We start from the raw sequence: 27768 nt of genomic DNA on the forward strand, positions 1-27768 counted from the left end.
GTAGGTGGGCTGCCTTGTCTGGCAATAGCTGTGGCTTTGGGATGGTATGAACGTGTAGTCTGTGCAGACCATGTTGTAATAGTCCAATCTTGAGTTGACAAAGGTATGGTTAGGCATAGTGAGGCCTTACATCTGAAAGGAAAGGATGCACTTTCTTGCCAATCATGTGAGAGGCTTATAGCTTTTAACTTCCTAGGGATGTAAATATCAATTTAAAAAGTTAACCAGTTAAATTATTAAAATTATACCATTTAACTGGTTAACCGTTAACCAAGGTCACTCCGGCGGGGCGGCTGGGGCTGGGATCCCACTGGCCTGCCCGCTGCTCCCGGGGCCGCTCCAGCCTGCCGGGGCTAGGGTCCCTCTGGCCCACCGGCCCAACACGGCCAGGGTAAACAGTTAAGGTCCAGTTAATGGTAAGCCTAATGCTTACTGGTTAACCTTTTACATTCCTAAGGATATGTCTACACTACGAAATTAGGTTGAATTTATAGAAGTTGTTTTTTTAGAAATCGTTTTTATATAGTCGATTGTGTGTCCGTCCCCCCCCCCCACAAAATGCTCTAAGTGCATTAACTCGGTGGAGTGCTTCCACAGTACCGAGGCTAGCGTCGACTTCCGGAGTGTTGCACTGTGGGTAGCTATCCCACAGTTCCTGCAGTCTCCGCTGCCCATTGGAATTCTGGGTTGAGATCCCAGTGCCTGATGGGGCAAAAAACATTGTCGCGGGCGGTTCTGGGTACATGTCATCAGGCCCTCCCTCTGTGAAAGCAACGGCAGACAATCGTTTTGCACCTTTTTTCCTGAGTTACCTGTGCAGACGCCATACCAAGGTAAGCATGGAGCCTGCTCAGCTCACTGTCACCGTATGTCTCCTGGGTGCTGGCAGACACGGTACTGCATTGGTACACAGCAGCAGCAACCCATTGCCTTATGGCAGCAGACGGTACAATAGGCCCGAAAACCATCCTCATCATGTCCGAGGTGCTCCTGGCCGCCTCAGTAAGGTCAGTCAGGAGCGCCTGGGCAGATATGGGTGCAGGGACTAAATTAGGAGTGACTCGACCAGGTCATTCTCTTTAGTCCTGCAGGCAGTACTATTGTACCATCTTATGGTGAGCAGGCAGGAGATGTGGATGGCTAGCAGTCCTATTGCACCATCTTCTGGCAAGCAGCCAGGAGATGTGGATGGCTTGCAGTCCTTCTGCACCATCTGCTGCCAGCCAAAGATGTAAAAGATAGATGGAGTGGATCAAAACAAGAAATAGACCAGATCTGTTTTGTATTCATTTGCTCCCCCCTCTCTCCCTCCCTCCCTCCGTGAAGTCCTGCCTGAAATACCAGAGGGAGGGATAGCTTAGTGGGTTGAGCATTGGCCTGCTAAACCCAGGGTTTTGAGTTCAATCCTTGAGGGGGCCATTCTGTGTGACAGTTGTTTTTGTTTCTCCTTGATGTAAAGCCACCCCCTTTGTTGATTTTAATTCCCTGTAAGCCAACCCTGTAAGCCATGTCGTCAGTCGCCCCTCCCGCCGTCAGAGCAACGGCAGACAATCGTTCCGTGCCTTTTTTCTTGCCATACCATGGCAAGCATGGAGCCCACTCAGATCACTTGTGCAATTAAGAGCACATTAAACACCACGCGCATTATCTAGCAGTATATGCAGCACCAGAACCTGGCAAAGCGAAACCGGGCGAGTAGGCAATATCAGCGCGGTGACGTGAGTGATGAGGACATGGACACAGACTTCTCTCAAAGCACGGGCCCTGGCAATGTGGGCATCATGGTGCTAATGGGGCAGGTTCATGCCGTGGAACGCCGATTCTGGGCCCGGGAAACAAGCGCAGAGTGGTGGGACTGCATAGTGTTGCAGGTCTGGGATGATTCCCAGTGCCTGCGAAACTTTCGCATGCATAAGGGCACTTTCATGGAACTTTGTGACTTGCTTTCCCCTGCCCTGAAGCTCATGAATACCAAGATGAGAGCAGCCCTCACAGTTGAGAAGCGAATGGCAATAGCTCTGTGGAAGCTTGCAATGCCAGACAGCTGCTGGTGAGTTGGGAATCAATTTGGAGTGGGCAAATCTGCTGTGGGGGCTGCTGTGATGCAAGTACCCAACGCAATCAAAGATCTGCTGATATCAAGGGTAGTGACCCTGGGAAATGTGCAGGTCATAGTGGATGGCTTTGCTGCAATGGGATTCCCTAACTGTGGTGGGCGATAGATGGAACCCATATCCCTATCTTGGCACCGGAGCACCAAGCCGGCGAGTACATAAACCGCAAGGGGTACTTTTCAGTAATGCTGCAAGCACTGGTGGATCACAAGGGACATTTCATCAACATCAACGTGGGATGGCCGGGAAAGGTACATGACGCTCACATCTTCAGGGACTCTGGTCTGTCTCAAAAGCTGCAGGAAGGGACTTTATTCCCAGACCAGAAAATAACTATTGGGGATGTTGAAATACCTATAGTTATCCTTAGGGACCTAGCCTACCCCTTAATGCCATGGCTCATGAAGCCGTACACAGGCAGCCTGGACAGTAGTCAGGAACTGTTCAACTATAGGCTGAGCAAGTGTAGGATCGTGGTAGAATGTGCATTTGGATGTTTAAAAGCGCGCTGGCACAGTTTACTGACTCTGTTAGGCCTCAGCAAAACCAATATTCCCACTGTTATTACTGCTTGCTGTGCGCTCCACAATCTCTGTGAGAGTAAGGGGGAGACATTTATGGCGGGGTGGGAGGTTGAGGCAAATCGCCTGGCTGCTGGTTATGTGCAGCCAGACACCGGGGTGGTTAGAAGAGCACAGGAGGGCGCGCTGCACATCAGAGAAGCTTTGAAAACCAGTTTCATGACTGGCCAGGCTACGGTGTGAAAGTTCTGTTTGTTTCTCCATGATGAAACCCCCCGCCCCTTGGTTCATTCTACTTCCCTGTAAGCTAACCACCTTCCCCTCCTCCCTTCGATCACCGCTTGCTGAGGCAGTAAAATCATTGTTGCTTCACATTCATGCATTCTTTATTAATTCATCACACAAATAGGAGGATAACTGCCAATGTAGCCCGGGAGGGGTGATGGAGGAGAGAAGCACCAGGAGGGGTGGTGGAGGAGGGAAAGACAAGGCCACACAGCACTTTAAAAGTTTAAAACTTTAAAACTTATTTAATGCCAGCCTTCTGTTGCTTGGGCAATCCTCTGGGGTGGAGTGGCTGGGTGGCCAGAGGTCCCCCCACCGCGTTCTTGGGCGTCTGGGTGAGGAGGCTATGGAACTTGGGGAGGAGGGCGGTTGGTTACACAGGGGCTGTAGCAGCGGTCTGTGCTCCAGCTGCCTTTCCTGCAGCTCAACCATACGCTGGAGCATATTAGTTTGATCCTCCAGCAGCCTCAGCATTGAATCCTGCCTCCTCTCATCATGCTGCCGCCACCTTTCAGCTTTAGCCCTCTCTTCAGCCCGCCACCTCTCCTCCCGGTCATTTTGTGCTTTCCTGCACTCTGACATTGTCTGCCTCCACGCATTCATCTGTGCTTTGTCGGTGTGGGAGGACAGCATGAGCTCAGAGAACATTTCATCGCAAGTGCCTTTTTTTCACCTTCTAATCTTCATTAGCCTCTGGGAAGGAGAAGATCCTGTGATCCTTGAAACACATGCAGCTGGTGAAGGGGAAAAAAAAGGGACAGTGGTATTTAAAAAGACACATTTTCTAGAACAATGGCTACACTCTTTCACGGTAAGCCTTGCTGTTAACATTACATACATAGCACATGTGCTTTCGTTTCAAGGTCGCATTTTGCCTCCCCCCACCACATGGCTAGCCCCTCACCCTTCCCTGTGGCTAACAGCGCGGAACATTTCTGTTCAGCCACAGGCAAACAGCCCAGCAGGAACGAGCACCTCTGAATGTCCCCTTAAGAAAAGCACCCTATTTTAACCATGTAACCATAAATGATATCACACTCCTGAGGATAACACAGAGAGATAAAGAACGGATGTTGTTTGAATGCCAGCAAACATACACTGCAATGCTTTGTTCTACAATGATTCCCGAGTACGTGCTACTGGCCTGGTGTGGTAAAGTGTCCTACCATGGTGGACGGAATAAGACTGCCCTCCCCAGAAACCTTTTGCAAAGGCTTTGGGAGTAGATCCAGGAGAGCCGCAAATGCCAGGGCAAATTAATCATTAAACATGCTTGCTTTTAAACCATGTATAGTATTTTAAAAGGTACACTCACCAGAGGTCCCTTTGCTGCCTGGCATGTCCGGGAGGCAGCCTTGGGTGGGTTCGGGGGGTACTGGCTCCAGGTCCAGGGTGAGAAACAGTTCCCAGCTTCGGGAAAACCGGTTTCTCCGCTTGCTTGCTGTGAACTATCTACAACTTCATCTTCTTCTTCTTCTTCATCCCCAAAACCTGATTCCATGTTGCCTCCATCTCCATTGAAGGAGTCAAACAACACAGCTGGGGTAGTGGTGGCTGAACCCCCTAAAATGACATGCAGCTCATCATAGAAGCGGCATGTTTGGGGCTCTGACCCAGAGCAGCTGTTTGCCTCTCTGGTTTTCTGGTAGGCTTGCCTCAGCTCCTTCAGTTTCACGCGGCACTGCTTTGGGTCCCTGTTATGGCATCTGTCCTTCATGCCCTGGGAGATTTTGACAAATGTTTTGGCATTTCGAAAACTGGAACGGAGTTCTAATAGCACGGATTCCTCTCCCCATACAGTGATCAGATCCCGTACCTCCCGTTGAGTCCATGCTGGAGCTCTCTTCGATTATGGGACTCCATCATGGTCACCTCTGCTGATGAGCTCTGAATGGTCACCTCTGCTGATGAGCTCTGCACTCACCTGCAGCTTGCCATGCTGGCCAAGCAGGAAATTGAAATTCAAAAGTTCGCGGGCCCTTTCCTATCTATCTGGCCAGTGCATCTGAGTTGAGAGCGCTTTCCAGAGCGGTCACAATGGAGCTCCCGGAGGCCAGTACCGTCTAATTGCGTCCACAGTACCCCAAATTCGACCCAGCAAGGCCGATTTCAGCGCTAATCCCCTTGTCAGGGGTGGAGTAAGGAAATCGATTTTAAGTCGGAAAAAAGGGCTTCGTCGTGTGGACGGGTGCAGGGTTAAATCGATTTAACGCTGCTAAATTCAACCTCAACTCCTAGTGTAGACCAGGGCTAGGTGTAACCTCCACAGGGGACCATCTTTGTATGTCTGAAATAACTTCTAACTCTTGCTGGTGATCTCTCACAAATCAGTCTGAGCTCAAAGTAGATAGTAATCTCTACTTGGGATCTGACCGGTTACGCAGGTGCCAAAGTAACCCCTGTTTAGGGCAATGAGCTTCTGCTGCTCCGAGCCACAAAACAGCTCTCAGAGCTGATCTGTGAAGGGTAAATCTGACCCTCCCAATGTCAACCCATACCTCTGTCTATAAGATTCCTCCCAATGCACCTCAGGGAACAGGAGGTGACTTCCCTTTCCCCTACCTTAATCATAGCCAAGAGGGCCAGGTAGCCCTGAATGACAGTGCACCTTGACAGCATTGGAGGAGAGGGCGTATAGCAGGCCACTCCTCCATCTAGACATGGAATGGTAAGATGAGAGCCCTGGACTTTCAGGGAATGATGTCCCACATGGAGAGTAGTGGTATGAAACTTATCCAAAATGCATCCTTTTTCCAGTGAACTGTGTTCTGGGTTGGTAATAGTGAGGCAGACTCTTCCTAACAAAAAGTTCACACACCCTGAAAGAGTCCATGTAGAAGTTATACCTTTTGCCAGCATTTCTGGACGCCTTTTAGGTATGTGTAACATCCGCTGGCATTAGGCAGCAGAAATAACTCCCAGGTGTGCGATATTTCAAACAGTCATGCTTTCCAGTATTGCATGCACACAGGCTGAAAGTTCTCTGACAGTGCAGCTTTTAACTTCCATGTGGTCCCTCTAAAGGGCCAGACAAACTCCCAGATAAACTTCATTCAGCTATAAATAAATGGGTATTAATCCCAAACTGGGATGGGCATGCACTAGTTATAAAAACAAAGGTGGTGGTGCTGAGTGGTGGAATTGTAGGCTCTGCAAGCAACCTGATGCCTGTTCACCATCCCTGCTAACCGGCCTTTACAGGGATACACTTACAGAATGACTTAAACTTTAAAAACGTTGAAATTATTGACATCAAATGAATACGGAATACAACCATGGTTGTAAGAACTTACCTAGCCTGTTTTGGTGACTGGAGCACTTGAGGTCTGTAGCCCATGAAGTGGGTGAAGGTGATATTTTTAATTAAAGAATGGGATCTCTGACTTGTTCTGGAAGAAGAAAAATATTGGTTTGAAGTGATACAACCAATTAGTACCCCCTGTCTTAATAAAATTTTGGCCTGGGAAGCAGACTTATAATTTCAAGATTTCTTTGATATCAGTGGGAGTTGTGGATCCTCTACGTCTCTGAAAATAAGATAATTTAATTTCTAAATATGCATTCATTGCTTAACTTTTAGGCATCCAAGTCCAGAAATGTTTACCATGATCCTTTATGCAGTGTCTTCTAGTTGGAAATGTGGTAATCAGCATTCTTAGAAGTATGATGTGTGTAGCTGTGAAAGGTGAGCACTCACTAGTATTCTCTAAACAGTGTGACGATCTGGTTGACTTTAGAAATCTCCCAGGGTTTGACAAACTCCTTAGAGTGAGGAAGTACTGATAACTCAATTTCTTTCCCAAACAGGTTTCAGAGTAACAGCCGTGTTAGTCTGTATTTGCAAAAAGAAAAGGAGTACTTGTGGCACCTTAGAGACTAACCAATTTATTTGAGCATAAGCTTTCGTGAGCTCACGAAAGCTTATGCTAAAATAAATTGGTTAGTCTCTAAGGTGCCACAAGTACTCCTTTTCTTTTTCCCAAACAGTGAGAGCTGTCATGGAGGACACACAATGGAGAAACTTGAAAGTGTATTGTTAGGCATAAAATATTTTTGTTTCCCTTGTCACTATAATGCAGATGTAAATAGCCAGAGACTTCTTGCTGGCATTGAAAATGAACACCCTTTAAAGTGAAAACTCTCAAGTACGTTTAGCTTGTGGTATTTCTGTCAGTGCAAATTAAGCATTATTACTGTTACATTTATTTATTTGGCATGTGATACGAAAATTTGCATTTTAACACTGGATAGATTTTGAAGCTGAATGGCAATAAAAGCAGAGATTCAGGTATCTTTGTCCTCAAAACTGTTTATTATAAATAAATATGACAAAATCTTATAGAAAGTTTTAATTACTTTTAAAATGAAAGTTCAGTTAGTACTTTATATTTGGATGTAAGCTTCCCCCAGCATTGTGTGCAACCACAAAATTGCAACTTTGTGCTGATGCTGCATGATGTCCAGGAAATTAAACAGACTATGAAGTGCCACTAATTAGTCTAGCCCTGTCCAAGAGAGATACAATGCAAAAAGTAAACGAGCAGCATAAATGGTGAAATGGCAAACAGGAGGCTTGACATTTTTTCGTTTTGACTAATTTAAGGGGCCTTCTGTAGCACATGTGAAGGACCCACCAAGCATAAATACAAGAATTACAGCCGGTTAAAGTAGTAGGGAGATGTGTAAGTGGGAACTCTTGTTTCTCTTCTAGAAAGCAAGGAACATTATTTTTAAAATGCTGAATTCTTTCAACACTGTGTTTACACAATGCAGCACTGCTGTAATAGTTAAGTTTAAGATCTTATTGATTTGAACTTCCCAAGTAGCTGTTTTTCGGTTCCATAAAGCCATGTGTGTTTACCTATCCCAGGCGATTATATTAAGAGGTGTCTTTCTAACGCACAAATGTGTATGAAACGGATCAGAGTGCACATCTGTGATGCTATTGTGCCACTCAAATACAGCTGAGTTAATAGAGGTCTGCAGGTTGGATCTTTAGAAAAGGGCTGATTGGTTCATACAACATAGTGATAAATTGTTCCAAAATGTCAAAGGATTTAATCAAAATACTGGATAATATCTTAACGCTGTGTGGGGTCCAAGAATTTATTGTGCAAGTTTATGAATTTAATATTAACATTTCAGGGCCTTTTTAGTATTCTGCCTTTGAACTTCAAAAGCAGTGTACCATGAAAGCTTATGCTTGTGTTAAAGAAACAGCTTAGCCCACCAAAATGATACAGAAGCACTCGTTAAGAACTTTGTTAGCCTAAAGATTGCTTTTTTTAAATATAAACAATACAAATTTAAGCCGATTTTTCAAAAATCTGTCTTGAAAAGTATTTAGATCTGTGTTTAGACTTAGGACTTTTGTTTGGAGAAGGGCTTTTTGTATCATGGAATTGCCTTTTATCGGGATCTGATGAGGTGGTGGTTTTTGGTAATTTTCCAGCTGTCACAAATACAAAAGAAGCCATTTACAAATGTACAGAAAACAGTGATCATAGAATTGCCTATCCTCTCATCAGTTTGTCTCACCCTACTATTTTGGCACACACCTGGATGTTGGTTTTCTCTCCATAGTGTTGCTCCTCCCACCATAAATAGCATCTTATTGATGGACTCCAGAGTTTCTTCTGCTCATGTTGTATATTAAACCAACAGTGCATCTCTTCCACCGTACACACACAACCCAACAGAAAAATATTTCCATTTATGATGATCAAAATGTAGAGAGCATTTTTCTTATTTTTCCTACTTGAGAACTTAGAGTTTGATTTAAGGATCTTTACTTCATATATTTTGACATGTGGTGTTGACAGTTCGGGCTTGAATGGTTATAAAGCTTTAACCATTTGAATCTCAGCATCTATTATATTTAAATAATTGTCTGACCCTCCCATAATTTCCAGCAATTGTGATGATATAAATCAATAAAAATAAACATGTCAGATTTATATTTTAAAAATCAAATTCTGCACAGTCTTTTTACCCTATAGAGCAATAGGCACTACACCCCATATTGTCTTTCTCAGCAGCTTTTCATGCATTTTGATCAGAAAGGGAAATACAATCGAGCATTGAATGCTAGAGCTCTAAGGTCCTGTGAACAGTTGCCCGATACCACCATCTGTGATCTCTGACAGAGAAGAACTGAACTATTCAAGTGTTTTAATTTATCAGTAAATCTTCTGAAGGATGGTGTAAGGCTATGTGGTCTCATCTAGCCTCTCTTAGAACTGTTTGTAGTCAGTCGTAATGTCCTCCGAGTCCTAAATATCATAAATTTTGTTAGGAAGTTTTAACAATCCGCACCAGTGATGCTGGGCAGAAAATGATCTCTGCTGTTTGGCTGCAGAGACCGCCATCTGAGGAGGACTATGGTTGCTTGTGACATTCTATACCTTGTGGGAGCATATTGTAACCCCCATATTCCTCATTTTCATATAATTGTGCATATAAAGCATGCCTTGTATGGTATCGGGGAAAGGTTATGATCTTCTGAAAGTCACTTCTCTATCCATATATTTGTATCATTAATGCATATGAAGTTATGAGAATTGTGTTGTATGGTGGTCACTAAAACATGCCATAAATTGAGGAATCAGCCAGATATTCGCTCCCCAGAGGCAACAGCAAGGAAAGTAACCAATGCCCGGGCTGGGTGTCAAACAACCCATCAACAGCCATTGTTCAGCAAGGGAGCTACAATGCAATGACTCACCTGCATGAGGCCTCACCAGGGGAATTGCTCAACCTTGCTTGGAGAGACTCAGCAGTACCCCCCCCAGACATGCCTGGACTTGTGCTCCCCAAGCACATGGACTGAGGGTATAAAACAGACAGGGTGGACACATACTTGACCCTTCTCCTGCCCCACCTTCGCTGCAAACAACTATGACACTGAGAAGAAGACAAGACTACAACAGAGGAGATTGGCACAGATTTAAGGAACAAACCTGTTTATTAAGGAATGCAATATCCAGTGGGTTGAGGAAAACTGCTTAAATCTAGATGTTGCCCAGTCTAATAGAGTTGAGAGTTTAGACTGCATGCTTATATTTTATTTTAGTTTGGTAACCACTCTGACTTTTTGCCTATCAATTAAAATCTATCTTTTGTGGTTAATAAATTTATTTGTTTATTCTACCTGCAGCAGTGTGTTTGGTTTGAAGTGTGTCAGAGACTCCCCTTGGGATAACAAGCTGTTACATATCCATTTCTTTGTTAAATTGATGAACTCATATAAGCTTGCAGAGTCCAGCGGGCATAACTTGACACTGCAAGACGGAGGTTCCCAGAGTTTTGTCTGGGGCCGGAGACATTGGCTAGTGTCATTCGGTTGCACAATCCGAGGAGTAGCTTACATGCCAGAGGCTGTGCATGAACAGCCCAGGAGTGGGGGTTCTCACAGCAGAGCAGGGTAAGGCTGGCTCCCAGAGTCAAGGATTGGAGAGACCTAGCAGATCACTGGTCCGGATAACACCAGGGGAACGTCACATTGCTAATACCATATTTCTAGAGCTCTGCTTCCCTTAGTTACACTAGTGGTGAACAGAGGAAAAATACCCTGTTAAATGGAATGGAAACAGTCATTGCCTCCTTCAGAGAAGCACACCTACAAAACTCCTTGAAAAACACACTAACTCATCCCAGGCCTCCAGAAGCCAACGTTACATGCTGCCTCATCACCAGCCAAACGTTCCCGAGCGAAGTAATTAACCATGGTGCTCTGCCAACATCCTAGCTGCCTCACAGACAGGGTTCAGACCCAGACACAGCCCAGAGATCGCTCTGGTGCACTAAAGGACGATCACCACATAACCATGGGCACTGGACCACTCTGCTGCCTTTGACCCAATGGACCTGAAGGTGCTACTAACCCCCCTCCCTGACGTAGGAGGAGCAGATGGCCCAGCTCAACAGTGGCTCCGGTTGTTCCTCTCCAGCAGAACAAGAGTTGTGGTAACTCTTCCTCCTCTCTGATGGCCTTCACCTTTGGGGTACCACAGGACCCAGACTATCCCCGTTTCTCCAGTATCTGTGTGAGACTACTGGTGAAGAGAGCGAGATGCCATGGGCTCAGCTGCCTAAAGTGTGGTGATAGCACTCAATTCTAGATCTCATTTTCAAATGATGCAGCTGCTGCCACTACTAATGTGTCAGAATGCCGACATGAAATTAGCTCTTGGATGAAGAGCAGCTGGTGCAAGCTGAATCCAGGCAAGACTAAAGTGTTGCTGGTCACAAGGAGGGAAACACTTTTTGAAGAAGTGACCAAGACATTCTCTGCCTTCCATTGAAGGCTCACAGCCACCATTTGTCAAAGAGGTGTAGCCTCAGGGACCTATCTGACTCTGCTAAATCTGGATGACTAGGTACCATCAGTTTCCATGTATACCAGTAGCTTCATCCTTTCCTTCTGGACAAGAACCTGAATGTGGTGTTTCATGCATTTGTCTCCTGCAGGCTGGATTACTGTAACTTGTATCTAAATGTGAATACTATGCACAAGTTACTACAGAATGCATCTGCCCGCCTTCTCCGTGACTCAGGCTGTCATCACATCAGGCACCTGTTCCCATCCTTTCACTGGTTCCTGGTCAGGTCCTGATGCCAGTTTACAGCCTTGGTCCTAATTTTCAAAGCAATTAATGGATCAAGTCCCAGCTACATGAAAGACCAAATTTTGATCTGAGAACCACCATGACAGCTGTTCTCTTCTGGGACAAGGCAGATCACAAAGCTCAGGTTCGAGCACAGAGGGCTGGGAACAAAGCATTCTCTGGTGAGTGAGTTCCAGCAATGGAACAGTCTTCCAGAGGAGTTCAGGTGAATCCAGAGTCTGACCATCTTTAGGAAACATTGCAAAGCCTTCCTCTTCAAGAGAGACTTTCCACCATAAATGAGGCTCACAGCACTCTTTCCCCCTTCTAGTCCCAAGTCCCTGCCCACCAATGGGAGGAGGGAAACCTACATCTAATACATCCCAGAGTGATGTTTGCTTTTTTTTTTTTTTTTTTTTTTTTTTTTTGCAGGAGTGTTACACCGTTGACTCATATTTAGCTTGTGATCCACTATGACCCCCAGATCCCTTTCCGAAGTACTTCTTCCTCGCCAGTCATTTCCCATTTTGTGTGTGTGCAACTGATTTGTTCCTTCCTAAGTGGAGTACTTTGCATTTGTCCTTATTGAATTTCATCCTATTTACTTCAGACCATTTCTCCAGTTTGTCCAGATCATTTTGAATTGTAATCCTATCCTCCAAAGCACTTACAAACCCTCCCTGCTTGGTAATCTCTGCAAACTTTATAAGTGTACTCTTTATGCCATTACTGTATCTAAATCATTAATGAAGATATTGAATATAAGTGACTGATCCCTGTAGGACCCCATTTGATATGCCCTTCCAGCTTGACTGTGAACCTCTGATAACTATTCTCTGGGAATGGTTTTCCAGCCAGTTTGAACCCATCTTATTGTAGCTCCATCTAGACTGTATTTCTGTCATTTGAGGTCATGCAAAACAGTACCAAAAGCCTTACTAAGATATACCACATCTACCACCACTGCCCTACTCCCATCCACAAGACTTGTTTCCCTGTCAAAGAAAGCTATTAGGTTGGTTTGACACGATCTGTTTTTGACAAATCCATGCTGATTATTACATCTCAACTTATTATTTGCTAGGTATTTGCAAATTGATTGCTTGATTATTTGCTCCATATAAATGTTTGTTTCGTAGCTGGATCTCCTCAAGCAGCAATGCTTTGTCCAGGGCCTTGTGATTTCCGTTGTTCTGGAGGAGCACAGCTTTCTGAGAAAGTTAAAGATGTGAGATTTGCATGATCAAAAGGTAGTTAGTTATTAGCCATGTTTCAGCTCTGTGCAGTATCACAACAGTTTAGGTTGAGAAATGGTGACTTCAAGCTGAAACTACGGGGATGAATGTAGGTGGGCAGAATGTAGTTCCCGATGTGAACTTTGCTGAGGGGAACTCCAGGATTTATGTATAGCAACACATCTTTTGTGATAGTTGGTTTTGCACTTCATTTGAAAGATGCTATTTCCATGAGCTCCCTAACACCACACTGGAGCATTGGATCCATACTGTACTGACTAGAAGGAAAGAGTGCCAGTCGCTGTGGTGCCTTAATAACTTCCGCATCATCTGGGTTTTTCCTGGAGGTGTCCAACTACTCAACGCACCCGACGTTGATTAGCATGGGAAGTCAGACAAGATCATAGAATAAGGTGTTGAAGCTTCAAGTTTTGTGGAGTGCTTCGAGATCATTTCTGTCCCAGATAGTGGGATAACCAAATAGTTGCTTAACTTTAGTGCTCTTGGCATACTACTTGAATTTAATGGGATGCTGTCAAGTTGTTTAGGTCTAAAATTCACACCCTTATGCATTTCATAGTAGAAAATCCCATCTTGGTTTCACTTCGTGGTTTCCCTTTGAACTTGATCCCCGCAGCAACAAATGACTAAAACAAAAACAATTGACCTGTTTAACAGAGGTCCTAAAAATGAGGCATATATGATCATGCATTAGCATATCTGAGCAGAGAAACCCCCAGGGTTTCCTGTTGCTTTTAAAAGGGAATGTGAGGCACTAGAAACTCCACATACTTTCAGGAGTTTAATACATAAATGTATTTAAACTGTAACCAGAATAAATGTCAGCTCATGGTGTTTATTGCTGAATTACTCTAAGCATGAGGAAGACAAACATGACTGTAGTATAATTTTGATTCTCACTGGCTATTGATGCGTTTCTCTCATTTTAAAGTAATCTGAGGAGCAGAAAGTGCAGGTCTAGTGCCTGTGTTTATCGTTTTCACTAACCCACCTGTCGAGTCTTTCTAAATCCCCACACTTTTAAGGAGCAAGCCTACTCAGTTTTTCTGTCTTGTAGAACTTGAGCTTTCGTCTACAGGCCAACTAAGAGGGCAGGACAGCACCTGGGGGCTATAAAGGACAGGGAGAATCAGGTACAGAAAGATACCCAGTGGCTGATATTCCAGGATCAGAGAGCTGGACCCAGAGGAACTGTGAGAGGGCCAAAGGGAGTGAAGGATGCTCTCTTGGCAGGGATGTTCCCTACTAAATATGCTCTCCAGGCACAAAGGCTGTGGGGGTTCCCACTGGGAAGAGTGGGGATGCACTCAGGGTAGAAGGGCTGGACTGGCTGTCCTGGGATGAGGATAGGAGAGGACTGTACCGGGAAGCCGGGGCCTGGTGGGAGATGCCCAGGATGTATGTTGCATGTACTGTTTGAACTATGTGGGGGGAATTCTGGACTATGGTTGTGGGACTTTTGTTGTGAATTATGTGCACAGGACTTCTGTAATAAATTAACCCCACAAGGGCCATCTGCATTAAGAGAGGCTGTTTGGTGGGATTCTGAACGGGGAAACTGAGGCAGATGCACCTGTCATGCCATGGCCTGTCGAAGCGGGGTCACCCTATGACACTTGGTTATTTTGTGTACTAGATGCATATGATAGAGAACACTTCCACATGAACTCTCATGTATGTAATTGCACGCAGCATTATGTATGCCTTGGATATGTCACAGAACAAGAGTCTGAAAGCTGAGAGGTGTGGGGACTCCATATACAGCAGTTATGCTTCCTGAAGTGTTCAGTATTTTGTCTCAATTGGTAAGAAGTCCTGACATGTAGTTGATACTGATAGTTCGACTCTTGGTCGGTCAATTAGGTGAGTCCCCACCTAGTCCCTATCTTTTAAATGATTTTTGAGCTGCTATGTTTGACGTCCCTGTGAGCAGCACAACAGTATCTTCAAAGAAGCAAAAGCGCCATACCTGCTGGCTATTTTCCCTTGACGTGCAGACACGCAAATCCTGGAACATGCCTTGGAGACAAGATTACGTAATTAGCAGGATGTGTGTGGGTATAATTGAACAGAGTGTTACGACCTTCCTAGTAATTTAATGTGCAAGCTTTGATATTCCCCTCCCTCCCAACCCCATGTTTGGTTTTAAGTTTATGGGGAGTGGGATAAGAGCAGGTTAACTCTTTGTGCTCTTTAGAAGAGCTTAGGAAACATGTAATGGAAATCTGAGGTTTCTTACTAGACAAGGGTTTGGGTGACTGCCTAGTGGTGGCAGTAATAGCACAAGGCAGTTGCCATGCTGAAGTGGGAAAGACTTCTGTTGGTACACGGTTATCGCAAGGTGCACAGGCTCCTGCACAAACCCACCGCTTATCAGTGTGCTGACTGGTGACTAGATGATGCATTGTAGGGGGTAAGAGGAAGGAGAACTGCTGCTGCTCTGGCCAGCTTGTGTCTTGTAACGCCTTGTTTCCATCTGCTTCTACCAGCCTGCAGACTGCTGCTGTATTGTGGGGGTAGCTCTTACACCTCCCTCCCGACTGGACCTGCCAGTAATGGCCAACAGAAGAGCTAGGGCAGAGGTTCTCAACCTTTATCTTTCAGAGCCCCCCCCCCCCCCAACATGATAGAGAAACTCCAGGGCCCACCTGTGCCACAATAACTGGTTTTCTGCGTATAAAAGACATTAGAGGGTAGTAAGCAGGGCAATTGCCTGGGGCCCCATGCCACAGGGCCCCCATGAAGCTAAGTTACTCAGGCTTTGGCTTCAGCCACAGGTGGCAGGGCTCAGGACCCTGGACTTCAGCTTTCTGCCCTGGGGCCCAGGGAGTCTAATCCTATCCCTGCTTGGAGGACCCCCTGAAACCTGCTCAAGGCCCCCCAGAGGGCCTCGGACCCCTGAATGAGAACCACTCAGCTAGGGGATGCCAGCAGGATTAGAACTGCCAGTAGGAGAGGAGTGTCCCTGGGGGAAGGGAACAAGGAAGCTGCCCGCCATGTCCATGGGGAACAGGACATGTTGCAGAGCAGCAGTTGTGAAGAGAGGAACAGAATAAAACACTTATTGGGTATATACAGCTGAAATGACCCATTTCCTATTGTGACTTTTTCGTGGCTGGAGTTGCTACAGGGATCTTACGTGACACTGAGGGCTAGTTGACACTAGAAGTGCTACAGCAGTGCAGCTGCACCGATGTAGCTGCGCCACTGTAGCAGTCTGGTGAAGATGCTGTATGCCAATGAGAGAGCGAGCAGAAGAGTGCAAAGGGCTGGATTTTGAGGTGTCTAGTGAGAGAAATAGCATCAACATGAGACGTATTGAGTTTTTGCCATGTCGTCCCATTCTGTGCGTGTGCCAAGTGGTTTGAGTGGGCAGGCTGTGCAATTAGACATTCATGCATAGACTCAGGCTGAAAAGGTTGATAACCCTGTGGATCCATGGCCTTTTCCTCCATGCTGCTCCAGTCACCTGCACCTCCAGCAGCACAGCTTGCTCCCATCCTGTGCTCTCTTTGTGTGCCTCAGGTGGCTGCGTGCGTGTGACCTTTCCAAAGGCGTTAACTAGGCTTGTAGGACTAATTACTGCTGACTGTGTCTAGTGCCCTTACTCCTCCATTTATGGCATAATATTTGGGGCTGTGTACCACCTGCAGTAGGTGTTCTTATTCTTTCCCTTTCCTGCAGCCCACCTTTGGGTGGCGTGCTTCCAGATACCTACATGGTCGGAAGGGCCCAATGCTGGTTGGATGTTGGTATGGTATTAGTAGCTGGTGGTCTTTGGTCTGCCATTTTTAAGTTAAGTCAAACTCATCTGCCACCATCTGTGCTGCGTAATGGAAAGCACAAAACTTTGCCCTACCTCTTTTCAATCTATCTGCCTCGTCTGTGTCATTCCTGACAGGTGTATGTATCCCCTAAAACAAGAAAAGGAGTACTTGTGGCATCTTAGAGACTAACACATTTATTTGAGCATAAGCTTCCGTGAGCTACAGCTCACTTCATTGGATGCGTTCAGTGGAAAATACAGTGGGGAGATACATATACACAGAGAACATGAAACAATGGGTGTTACCATACACACTGTAAGGAGAGTGACCACTTAAGGTGAGCTAATACCAGCAGGAGAACGGGGGGGGACGGGGACCTTTTGTAGTGATAATCAAGGTGGGCCATTTCTAGCAGTTGACAAGAACGTCTGAGGAACAGTGGGGGGTGGGAGGGGGAATAAACAAGGGGAAATAGTTTTACTTTGTGTAATGACCCATCCACTCCCAGTCTCTATTCAAGCCTAAGTTAATTGTATCCAGTTTGCAAATTTAATTCCAATTCAGCGGTCTCTCGTTGGAGTCTGTTTTTGAAGATTTTTGTTGAAGAATTGTCACTTTTAGGTCTGTAATCGAGTGACCAGAGAGATTGAAGTGTTCTACGACTGGTTTTTGAATGTTATAATTCTTGACGTCTGATTTGTGTCCATTTATTCTTTTACGCAGAGACTGTCCAGTTTGGCCAATGTACATGGCAGAGGGGCATTGCTGGCACATGATGGCATATATCACATTGGTGGATGTGCAGGTGAACGAGCCTCTGATAGTGTGGCTGATGCGATTAGGCCCTATGATGGTGTCCCCTGAATACATATGTGGACACAGTTGGCAACGGGCTTTGTTGCAAGGATAGGTTCCTGTGTTAGTGTTTTTGTTGTGCGGTGTGTGGTTGCTGGTGAGTATTTGCTTCAGGTTGGGGGGCTGTCTGTAAGCAAGGACTGGCCTGTCTTCCAAAATCTGTGAGAATGATGGGTCGTCCTTCAGGATAGGTTGTAGATCCTTGATGATGCTTTGGAGAGGTTTTAGTTGGGGGCTGAAGGTGATGGCTAGTGGCGTTCTGTTATTTTCTTTGTTGGGCCTGTCCTGTAGTAGGTGACTTCTGGGTACTCTTCTGGCTCTGTCAGTCTGTTTCTTCACTTCAGCAGGTGAGTATTGTAGTTGTAAGAATGCTTGATAGAGATCTTGTAGGTGTTTGTCTCTGTCTGAGGGGTTGGAGCAAATGCGGTTGTATCGTAGAGCTTGGCTGTAGACAATGGATCGTGTGGTGTGATCTGGGTGAAAGCTGGAGGCATGTAGGTAGGAATAGCGGTCAGTAGGTTTCCGGTATAGGGTGGTGGTTATGTGACCATCGCTTATTAGCACCATAGTGTCCAGGAAGTGGATCTCTTGTGTGGACTGGTCCAGGCTGAGGTTGATGGTGGGATGGAAATTGTTGAAATCATGGTGGAATTCCTCAAGGGCTTCTTTGCCATGGGTCCAGATGATGAAGATGTCATCAATGTAGCGCAAGTAGAGTAGGGGCATTAGGGGATGAAAGCTGAGGAAGAGTTGTTGTCTCTGTTCTTGGTTTTCTTAGAGCAGTGATCTCCAACCTTTTTATACCCAAGATCCCTTTTTGAATTTAAGGGCTACCCAGGATCTACCCTGCCCCATCCCTGAGGCCACACCCCTTCCCCACAACCCCGCCCCACTCACTCCATCCCCCCTCTCCATTGCTCGCTCTCCCCCACCTTCACTCACTTTCACCGGGTTGGGGTTCAGGAGGGTGTGCAAGCTCTGGGTTGGGGCCGAGGGGTTCACAGTGTGGGAGGGGGCTCTGGGCTTAGCCTGGGGCAGGGGGTTGGGGTGCAGGAGGGGGTGAGGGGTGCAAGCTCTGGGAAGGAGTTCGTGTGCAGGATAGGGCTCTGGACTGGGGCAGTGTTGGGGGGCAGGAGGGGATGGGCTCTGGGAGGGAGTTTGGGTGCAGGAGGAGGCTCCGGGCTGGGGCAGAGTGTTGGGGTGCAGGAGTGGGTGTGGGTGCTGGCTCTGGGAGGGGGGTCAGGGCTGGGGGTTGGAGTGCGGTCTCCCTCTGGGCAGCACTTATCTCCTGCGGTTCCTGGTTGCGGTGCAGGTTGGCTGCCACTAAGGCAGGCTCCCTGCCTACCTCGGCCTCACACCACTCCAGGAAAGCGCCAATGCACCTTTGCGGCCCCTTTAGCAGGTGTGAGCGGCACGTGGCTCTGCATGCTGCTCCTCTCTGCAATTGGCTGGAAATGGGGAGCTGTGGCCAACAGGAGCTGCGGGTGCAGTGCTTAAAGGCAGGAGCAGCATGAGGAGGGAGACCTCTGCCCCTGCGGGGTGGCGCTGGCAGCTTCCAGGAGCGGCGTGGGGCCGGGGCAGGCAGAGAGCCTGTCTTAGCGGCAGCCCCACTGCAATGCCAGAGATCACAATTGACTGGTGACCAGTAATCAAATACCAGCAGTTCTCTGCTTGTAAATATCCTACAATAGCACACCCCAGGGTGTTCATCAGAGAGGAAACTTCTCTACTACAAACTTCAGTTCCCAGAGTCCACTTGGCTGTCAAAAGTAGTGTGAAGAGGACTTGAAACCTAAGGAGAAATAACTTAACAGTGCCATTTCAATTACTTTTCCCATGCTTGTAATGACTGAGATAGTGGTCTCATGGGGCAAACCATGCTTTGTGTGCCATGGTTGTGAGGAAGGGAACCGGTCATGGGTCCAGCCCTCACATCTTTGAATGGGAACATTGCAAGCCTGTGTTTCATACTTCAAGGAGACAAGCTCTGAACAGCAGTGACTGATGCCGGGAGTTGATATATCACCACCTTTCTCCTGAAGTGTAAACTTGAAAACAAATATCAGACTTTTTCAGAACAAGTTTCAACAAGATCTTAGTCATTAGCCACCTTTAAATGGGGGATATTGGTGGTAATGCTAGCCACGCCAGGACAGGAGAAGTCTGTTGTTCAAATAGACATTAGCATGTGTTGCACAAGAATAGTGTCCTGCACATTATAAGTAACTTGCTGCTACTGATGTGCCATCTTCTGAAATGCTTTACTACTTGTATTGCAGTAGCAGCTGGCGGCCCCATTCAGGTTCTGTGCCCTGCTGTGCTCAGTGTTATAAACGCACAGTAAGAGAGTTCCTGCCCCTAACCGCTTACAGTCTTTTACAAATAATCATTTTGTTACTCTTAACTTTTGGGATCTTTTTTTTTTCTGTCCCCTACCATAACTGTATTATTTGAATTTTAATGGAATCCCAAGTGTGTGCATAATAATTTTCTTAACACTTTGACTCTTATTGCAGGAGTACTGATAGGCCAATATACTCTTCTTTCCGATTTCTTTTTGATGTTCACAACACCAAGGTTAAATTGTATGTCTCTGATTAATCCTCTTAATAAGTGACTACTGCAGAGAGAGGGATTTACACTGCAGTCAGGTATTTAATTTGTTTCATTTGTTTCTAGGGGCCCAGAGGATACCTGTTTTGAGTATGGTGTTTTCCCAGCTATCCTGAGCTTCCCTCTTGATTATCCTCTAAGTCCTCCGAAGATGAGGTTCACATGTGAGATGTTTCATCCAAACAGTAAGTTTGATTCAACAGGTGTTTGGTTTTTTTTAAAGACTTTATTTTAATACATAATTTTTTAAAGGGGCAACTGTTGTAGGAGGACATCAGGTGTTTCCACAAAGGCTGTTGTCTCTCATTTAACCCCAGATCTGGAGTGTGTGCTGGGAGCTCTCCTAACCAGTGGACAGTTTCATGTCTTTCTGGAACTGTCTTTTCTCCTAATCTAACTCTCTCTTATCATGCTTTCTTGGTCATGGTACAGCAAGGGTCAGGACTGAAAAGTGAGTCTGTCTTGCATGGGGATCATTGCAGGAATTCTTGCAGTTATACTACATCTGAATTCTCTGATGGTGTATGCCTTGTGGTGTATGGCTAGAAAAACAATCTGAATCTGGGGTAGACTCTCTTCTGTGCTGTTCTGTAACTTAAATGTTGCTAATGTGAGGAATCTTTTTAAGGGAAGAAAAAGTAGCATTTGCTGCAAAAGACGGGGGTTTAATGAGATTCCTCAGGTGACATTGCTGTGAGGCCAGGTGCCTCTGTTCAATATGTGGCACAGCTCAGATTCTTGGATGTGAATTTCAGCAGAGGTTTTTTTAGTCTTTTAGTGTAACTCCAATCTTTTTAACTGTTCACTGTATCACAACCAAACTGTTTTTATGGGACTCCTCTCTGCAGGTAGGGGTTTAAGAGTGTTCTACTGAATAATACTAATGCTTGTGTCCAAAAGCTCATATATTTTAAAAACTGCACCAAATGCTATTCCGGCACTCAATTCTCATTTTCTGAATAGGCCCATGGCGTTCTGCACAAAGTTGTTGGTTACTGCTTTAATTAGTTATTAAAGCAACACAGAAAACATGTGTGAACCTTTTATTATGACTCAAATTATGTGCCTGGACCCATCCTCTGATTCATTAAAGTCTGACAATACTAGAGGGAAAACTCTGGTCGCACCTGCCGCGCATGTTCCCCACCCCTAGTACACAAGCTCTGGAATGTCAACCACTTTAAGTTCTGGCTGAGATTTAGGTACCTGACATGAAATATGGTTTAAACAAGCCATGGAATTTGTGCAGCTCCTGATCTTCACCTACTCTGCCCTTCCTGTACATTATGGTATATTATTCCGTCAGCAAGAGGGATAGTTTAATCCACCCAGCTCCCATTGCCCTTGTCTCCGACTGATTGTCAATGTTCTTAGACCCTGCCTGTCACCATGGGAACTGATCTCCCAGTTGACTCCTGTACAGATGCACCTTTAATGTAATGTAAGGAAAGTTCTGCAGGGACTGAAGTTTTCAAGAAGCCTGGGTGACTTAGTTGTATATATATATATATATATATATATAGGGCTAAAATTTTCTACACTGCTTTGAAAATCCAGCAAGTCAGCATAGCAGTGACCAGCAGAGGATGGAGTTCTTGGAGTGTCAGAGTATCTTGTGTCCAGTTGCAGGGAGGAGACTAGCAGAGGATTGTGGTGAGATCCACTCTTAATATCTCCATCTCTGTTCTGGAAGGAGTATGCTAATGAAACCTGCGGGTGAGAGTAATTTGGAACGGGTGGTGAGGACAGGGCAAAAGGCTGTAGGGAGGCTAGAAATATGGGCAGAAAATAACGAAGTGCGGTTCACTTTGGAAACTATGGGGTAATGATTCTCTGGAGGTACAGTAATCCATATTGCAGAGTCCCTGGGAAAGAGAAGCTTGGGCACTAGTAAAGCTGAAAAATGTTTGGCTCTAATTTGCTGCCTACTTTCACTGTAGAGTATTATTTTTTTCTCCTGTGCATGAGATCTGATTTTTACAACCTGCCTCTGTGACCTGGGCTACAATGATGGTAAAGTTAGTTTCTCCCTTCTTAGTTCAGGGAAGATAACAAAACACCCATAACTTGTCCTGTTGCCTTCTGAAAGTGTCCCCTTGGGTTCAGGAGCAGCTGTGTGGAGGCAAGGGCTGAGCAAGTCTGGTCATCTCTGCACATAAATCATTGCTGGTCTGAGGAGCCCAAAGGGGCAAATGCATCATTTATAAAAAGCTTTTCATCTCCTCTGCTTCCTCTTCAGTTTACCCAGATGGGAGAGTTTGCATTTCCATTCTGCATGCTCCAGGGGATGACCCCATGGGGTACGAGAGCAGCGCTGAGCGGTGGAGCCCAGTGCAGAGCGTGGAGAAGATCCTTTTGTCAGTGGTCAGCATGTTAGCAGGTAAGGATTAGTGCCTCATCTGGAGTTGCTCAGTTAGGATAGCATTTCTGAAGCATGGGTAATGTCTTTACTTTGATATTTGTCTTTGTTGGGCAGTCAAAGGTCTCAGACCTTGTTCTGCAACAGCAAGGTCTGTCAGTGCCATAACAGCCACCTACTGCTTTATTAATGTATCGGTACCCTCAAAATACCTGGACTAGATCAGCAAATTGGTGGCTCCAGGTTTGCATGCAACCTCACACTGCTTCTGTCCAGGCTAGTGGCACCGCCATGGAGATCTGTGAGGCCCAGTTACTGCTCTCTGCTATCGTGTGTGAAACCAGGGTTCAGTTTTTGGTTCTCACTCTGATAGGTCACCTAAGAAGTCAGCGTTTCAGGGACAACCCTGCAAGCCCTATAGCTAATGTAATAATATTTCACACAGATTTCTACCCTGGAGATAAGTTTCTAAAGTTTGGCTATCTAATAACTGGAGAAGATAAAAATGTGTCTCTTGAATAATTGGTACTGAGTGATAAAAATATAATTTAGGTGCTTAGATGCTGCTATGATGAAGGCTGGCTAAGAACCTAGAGAGCTATTCTGGATATATACACTCAGGGAAGAAATACTACCGTCGACCATAATCACAGCAATGACCATCAGGATGTAAAATCCAAGGTTTTAGGAACAGAAAACCTGAATGAACAGGACGCAAAGCACTCTACTTGTTCCCGTTTTTAACATCAAGACTGTTCCCAAATCAGCTCAATTACCAGTTATACATTAAACATCCTAAGGCTTAATACAGTGATGTGTAGGCCTCAAAAGGTTTGGGTTGTGCCACCATCTTACCCAGGCTTTCCAATGCTCCAATAGCTGCCTGGACTCTTCCATCCTTGTGACTTTGTTTCCCTTTTTCCCCTGCCACAAGACACACCTTTGAATATCCTTTGTGTAGCAGAGATTCTGGAAACCTCTTTCCTGGACCCTGGCTGCTAGCAGATTCAAACTGTGTGCTCTGGAGTTGTGCCTACCAAAGACTGGAAACTGAAGGCAGCTGGGGCCTAGTGGAGAGGTTGCGAGAGGTATAGGGTCCCACAGTCTGATCCAGGAGTGGTGAGAAAGGTCTGGATGGTAACAGTCTTGGAAGAAGCTAGGTTTGGAGATTGGTGATCCTCGGGTTAGTGTTTCTGTGCTCTGAACTGGTCAAATCATCCGTAGTTGGATTAATTTGATCTGAAGTTCACGTACAGTCACAAGAGACTTCATGAGCTTTATTCCCCTCTTGTCATGGAATGGCTCCAATTCCTTGTGATCAAACCATGAAAGCAGATTAGCAGATGCAGGAGGTAGAGGCTGGGAGCCAGGACTCCTGGGTTCTATTCTCAGTTGCCATTGTCTGTATGATCCTTAAGAAGTAATTATGCTCCCCCTTTCACCACTGTTCTTTATTAATTTTGGGTAAGTCTCTGTACCTTAATTTAGCTGACTGTAAAATGAGTTGCCAACCTCACAGGGGCTTAAATACTGTTCGCAAAGTTCTGAGATTCTTGAAGTTGAAGAAGTGAACGTTGCTCTAGAAGTGAATGTTGTGTGTGTTTCTGTGGCACTCTTCCCCCAGGTGCAGGAGAGGACCTGCAGTGGTGGGGCTGAAGAGAAATCTGGGTTTTCATGAAACTCCAGAACCAGAAAGGGATTTGCCAGGTGGCAGCCTGCAGTGTTAGAAACCTCCACTAATCTTCTGACTGCCTCATTGGTGACAAAATACTATCTTAAGTGCTGAGGTTCAGCTACTAAGAAAGCACCAATACCAATCACTTAAGCTTTTCCCCCCAAAAAACCTCTTGCTGAAACTCTCCTCTATTTTCTGTGAGATATGTGAAACAAGGGGTGGGATGGGTGCTGCACATATAGTGGGATTTTCTCTCCAAGGGCATCTACATTCCCCCTGGTGCGGATGGTATCCCAAGCACACAGGGGGATGAATGTGCAGAGGCAGCATTTGAAGAACCAAAGTCCTCGGTGAGTAACCTGCCTATCTGTTTTGTCTTTCTCATTTCAGAACCAAATGATGAAAGTGGAGCCAATGTTGATGCCTCCAAAATGTGGCGGGATGACAGAGAACAGTTTAACAAAATTGCCAAGCAGATTGTGCAGAAGTCCCTTGGGCTTTAAAAACAAAAAAGAAAAGAACGAAACTGCAGTGTTTTGTATTTCTCTCCAGCTGACAGAGAGCAATGCTTAGTGCTGATACCAAAAAGGCAGATTTTGCAAAATTGTTGGCCTAATTCTTCCTCTTTATTCTTTTTATTATTTCCCCCCCTTTAAAAAGCCTCTGGCTCAGACTAAAACATGTAGCAAGGGGGTACGTTACTAGAATTCAAAAATGGAGTCAGTCCTATTGCAAAGGCTGTTCAATGCTACCTCATTCTGTTGTATTGAAAACATGGAGACTTTACAAAGCATGAATTTGAGCCTAGCACAGTCTTATACTCATTTTCTGCAATCCACTCCCTGGTCTCACCAAGAAAATGCACAAGTCATTGTGCATTGCCAAGCAGTGGAATCCTCCCCAGTCAGTGATTCAGAGCAAAGGTTAGTGAACAAATACTTAAGTAGCTAGGTGGTCAGCATATTAATGTTTGCAGGTATTCCCAGAGCTTGTTCCAGAGAAGAGGAGTTTTAGGTGACCTGCTACAACAATCAGCTTTACGTTTCTGCTTAACATCGTACCCAAAAATGTGTGCAGAAACAAAGTCATTTTTAATTGTGTGATCTCATTGGGAAATTGGAAACAGCAATGATATTCAACACCAGAGTTTACAAAAAGGTAGCTCAGTGAAAGAGGTTCTAAAACAAGAATACCTTCAGGTTGTTTTAATGTAGGTAGCGATTTTAAGTTTTTTAGCTAAGGCGTCTCAAATTCTAGATGGCCAGTTTCATCTGTGGCTGATGCTCGTGGACCCAGCTGTTTAGAATAGCCCAATATTTTTGTATCATGCTATGAGTCTAAATCTAGCCTTTGAATCTGCTTTTGCAAAGAAGAGATCTCAATGACTGCTGTAATTACTCCCTAAAAATATTTATTGTAACTTCCAGTTTAAATCAGAGAAGTAGGTCAGGAAACCCAGTCTTTTCCTAAACATTTTGGTCAGCTGTTTTGTTAGGTACCTGCATCCCGAAACGCAAGGTAGGTCATCTGTGCTCTGAAAATCGTGGAGCGGGGGACTCAGCTAGTCCTGCTGGGAAACTAAAATCTTTCCAAGATATTGTGAGATGATCTGAAACCCTGTTCTGCCAATACTTGATAGAGTAGAGTACTGACTTGAACACTTGTCATGACAGACCAGGTCACCCACACTTCAGGTAGGGAACGTGGATTTTGACGGTGATCCAATTTAACCCTTACTTTAACAGGAGTTGCAATTTCTAGATGCTAACTGCTCTTGCATACCTAAGTCAGTGCTGGGGGAGATCCTTATCACTGATGCCATCCTCTAGAGGATGGAAGGATGCACACTTGCAACATTGTTCTACTGACCTCTGTATGGTATGCAGCAGGACAATGAAGAACTTTCAAACTCTACTCATTGTAGTGCCCAGACTGTAAAGCTTGTGTGGGGCACCTTCTAGTGTTCTTGCTTTACAACTGAACCTCTTGTCTAGGCCTGAATCTTCTGTAGGCATTTCAAGCAAATATGCTTATGCTGCAAGCAATAACATAAGCCTCTGTTGTGTGTGGAATCAAATATTGTTGACTATCTAAAACAGGCTAGGATAGGAGTATCTGTTTTTGAATGAAAAGAACCAAGAAATCAAATTATAGGAATAATTACATTATTGAGAGAGCTTTGCTGAAGTGACACATGTATATTGCTCTCATTTCAGTATCTGGTGGCTTGCAGTTCATATTGCATACACACATGTGCTGCATGTCACTCTAGGGCGTCGTCTTTATCCATCACTGAAGAGACTCTGGGCTGGGATAACTTGCTGGATTTACCTCCATTATAGGGAGTAATTCCTATAGGTTTGGAAGAGGACTAGTTTTGGGGGCAGGAAGATGATGGAGTAGTATTGTACCCAACTAGTATTTGCAAATGTACATGAAGATGTAGCTTTTGTATGTGGAGTGAAGGCATTTTATGCACTGGATAGATGCGGTGTAGCTTGTGGAATACCATAGTCACATTAGGAAACAGCTTCCTAAAGGAGGGGGCTGTATGCCTGATTCCAGACAGATTGATCACAATCAAGAAAGGGACGTGGCAGAATTAGTCTTGTTTTAAAAACAAAATATTTTTATTCATGTGTATTCAAAGATTCATTATCCTTATTTTATGGTGGAACTTAATCTGTATATTGAAAATAAAGTGATATTTTCTTCTTTCACAAAAGCATAAGAATGAATTTCTCCTCGATTGTTTCTTTCAGTAGGTGAAAAGATAGATAGCCAGGAGAGTACAGCTTTGACTTGGGCCCCATGTGGGAAAAGATATAGTCCACTATCATTAAGCCCACAGGAGAGATATTCAAAGACACAAAGGGGCATAAGAATTGCCAAGTGGGCTCAGACCCAAGGTCCATCCCATCCAGTATCTTGTCTCTGACAGTGAACAGCACAAGCTGTTTTAGAAGGTGGTGCAAGAATCCTGTCCTGCACTGGGCATGAAGGTCTCCTTCTGATCTCTAATAGCAACAGCTCAGCTTAGGCATGAGGTTTAGTGTCCATTCCAGGATTTGTGTTTGCACTTACGACTATGGAAATGGGCAATTCGATGCTCATTTCACATTGACTTTCAGTGGGAATTGGGCATCCAACTTTGAAAAATCGCCACATCCCCCTGAATTTGTCCTCTCAAAAAGAAAATGGTATTTTTAGTGACATGGAACACACTGATTTCAAAGAAACTTGTTAGCATTGAAAGGCAGGGCAGATTTGCTACATCAAAATGGCTTAAATAATGACTAAAATTAGTAGTAAAACCACTTGATTTAAACCACCAATTTTAATAACTTCTATTTAGATTTTTCAAAGTTATTTCTCAGTGGTTGGTTTAAGAACTGAAACTTGCCTTGTTCGGGTAATGGGATCTGTTTGTTCTGATTTCTCATGTTTATGCTATGGCCAAAATAGGTGAATGTTATTTACTGTACTACACAGTTTATTTCTCAAAATGTTTAAACTTCATTTAAACATAACACAGCGCATTAGAATAGTTTTGTACTAGTTGCAAATGATGAAAAATAAAACTTGTTGATTCAAATACTGTAGGTGAATCAAATTACTGCACAGCTGACACTCTTCATCCAGAAAGATCAGAGTACTTCACAAACTTGAGGCGTGCAAAGGGTCATTTGCCCATTGCCGAAATGCCTCACCTCTGAT

The 27768-nt window shown here is 45.0% G+C and overlaps 1 protein-coding gene across 1 annotated transcript in view; it reads left to right on the forward strand.

Annotated features, from left to right (window-relative positions):
• The window catches only part of UBE2G2 (ubiquitin conjugating enzyme E2 G2), a 55902-nt gene extending 28361 nt beyond the window's left edge, over positions 1–27541 (forward strand). Inside the window, exons 4-6 of the mRNA XM_084640081.1 lie at positions 20084–20202; positions 22257–22397; positions 24442–27541. Coding sequence (XP_084496207.1) covers positions 20084–20202; positions 22257–22397; positions 24442–24554 — 373 coding nt within the window. The 3' untranslated portion in view covers positions 24555–27541. The remainder of the gene's footprint in view (positions 1–20083; positions 20203–22256; positions 22398–24441) is intronic.
• Positions 27542–27768: the final 227 nt, after the last annotated feature.

The sequence above is a fragment of the Lepidochelys olivacea genome (assembly GCF_965140295.1).
Source record: "Lepidochelys olivacea isolate rLepOli2 genome assembly, chromosome: 9".
NCBI lineage: Eukaryota > Metazoa > Chordata > Testudines > Cheloniidae > Lepidochelys > Lepidochelys olivacea.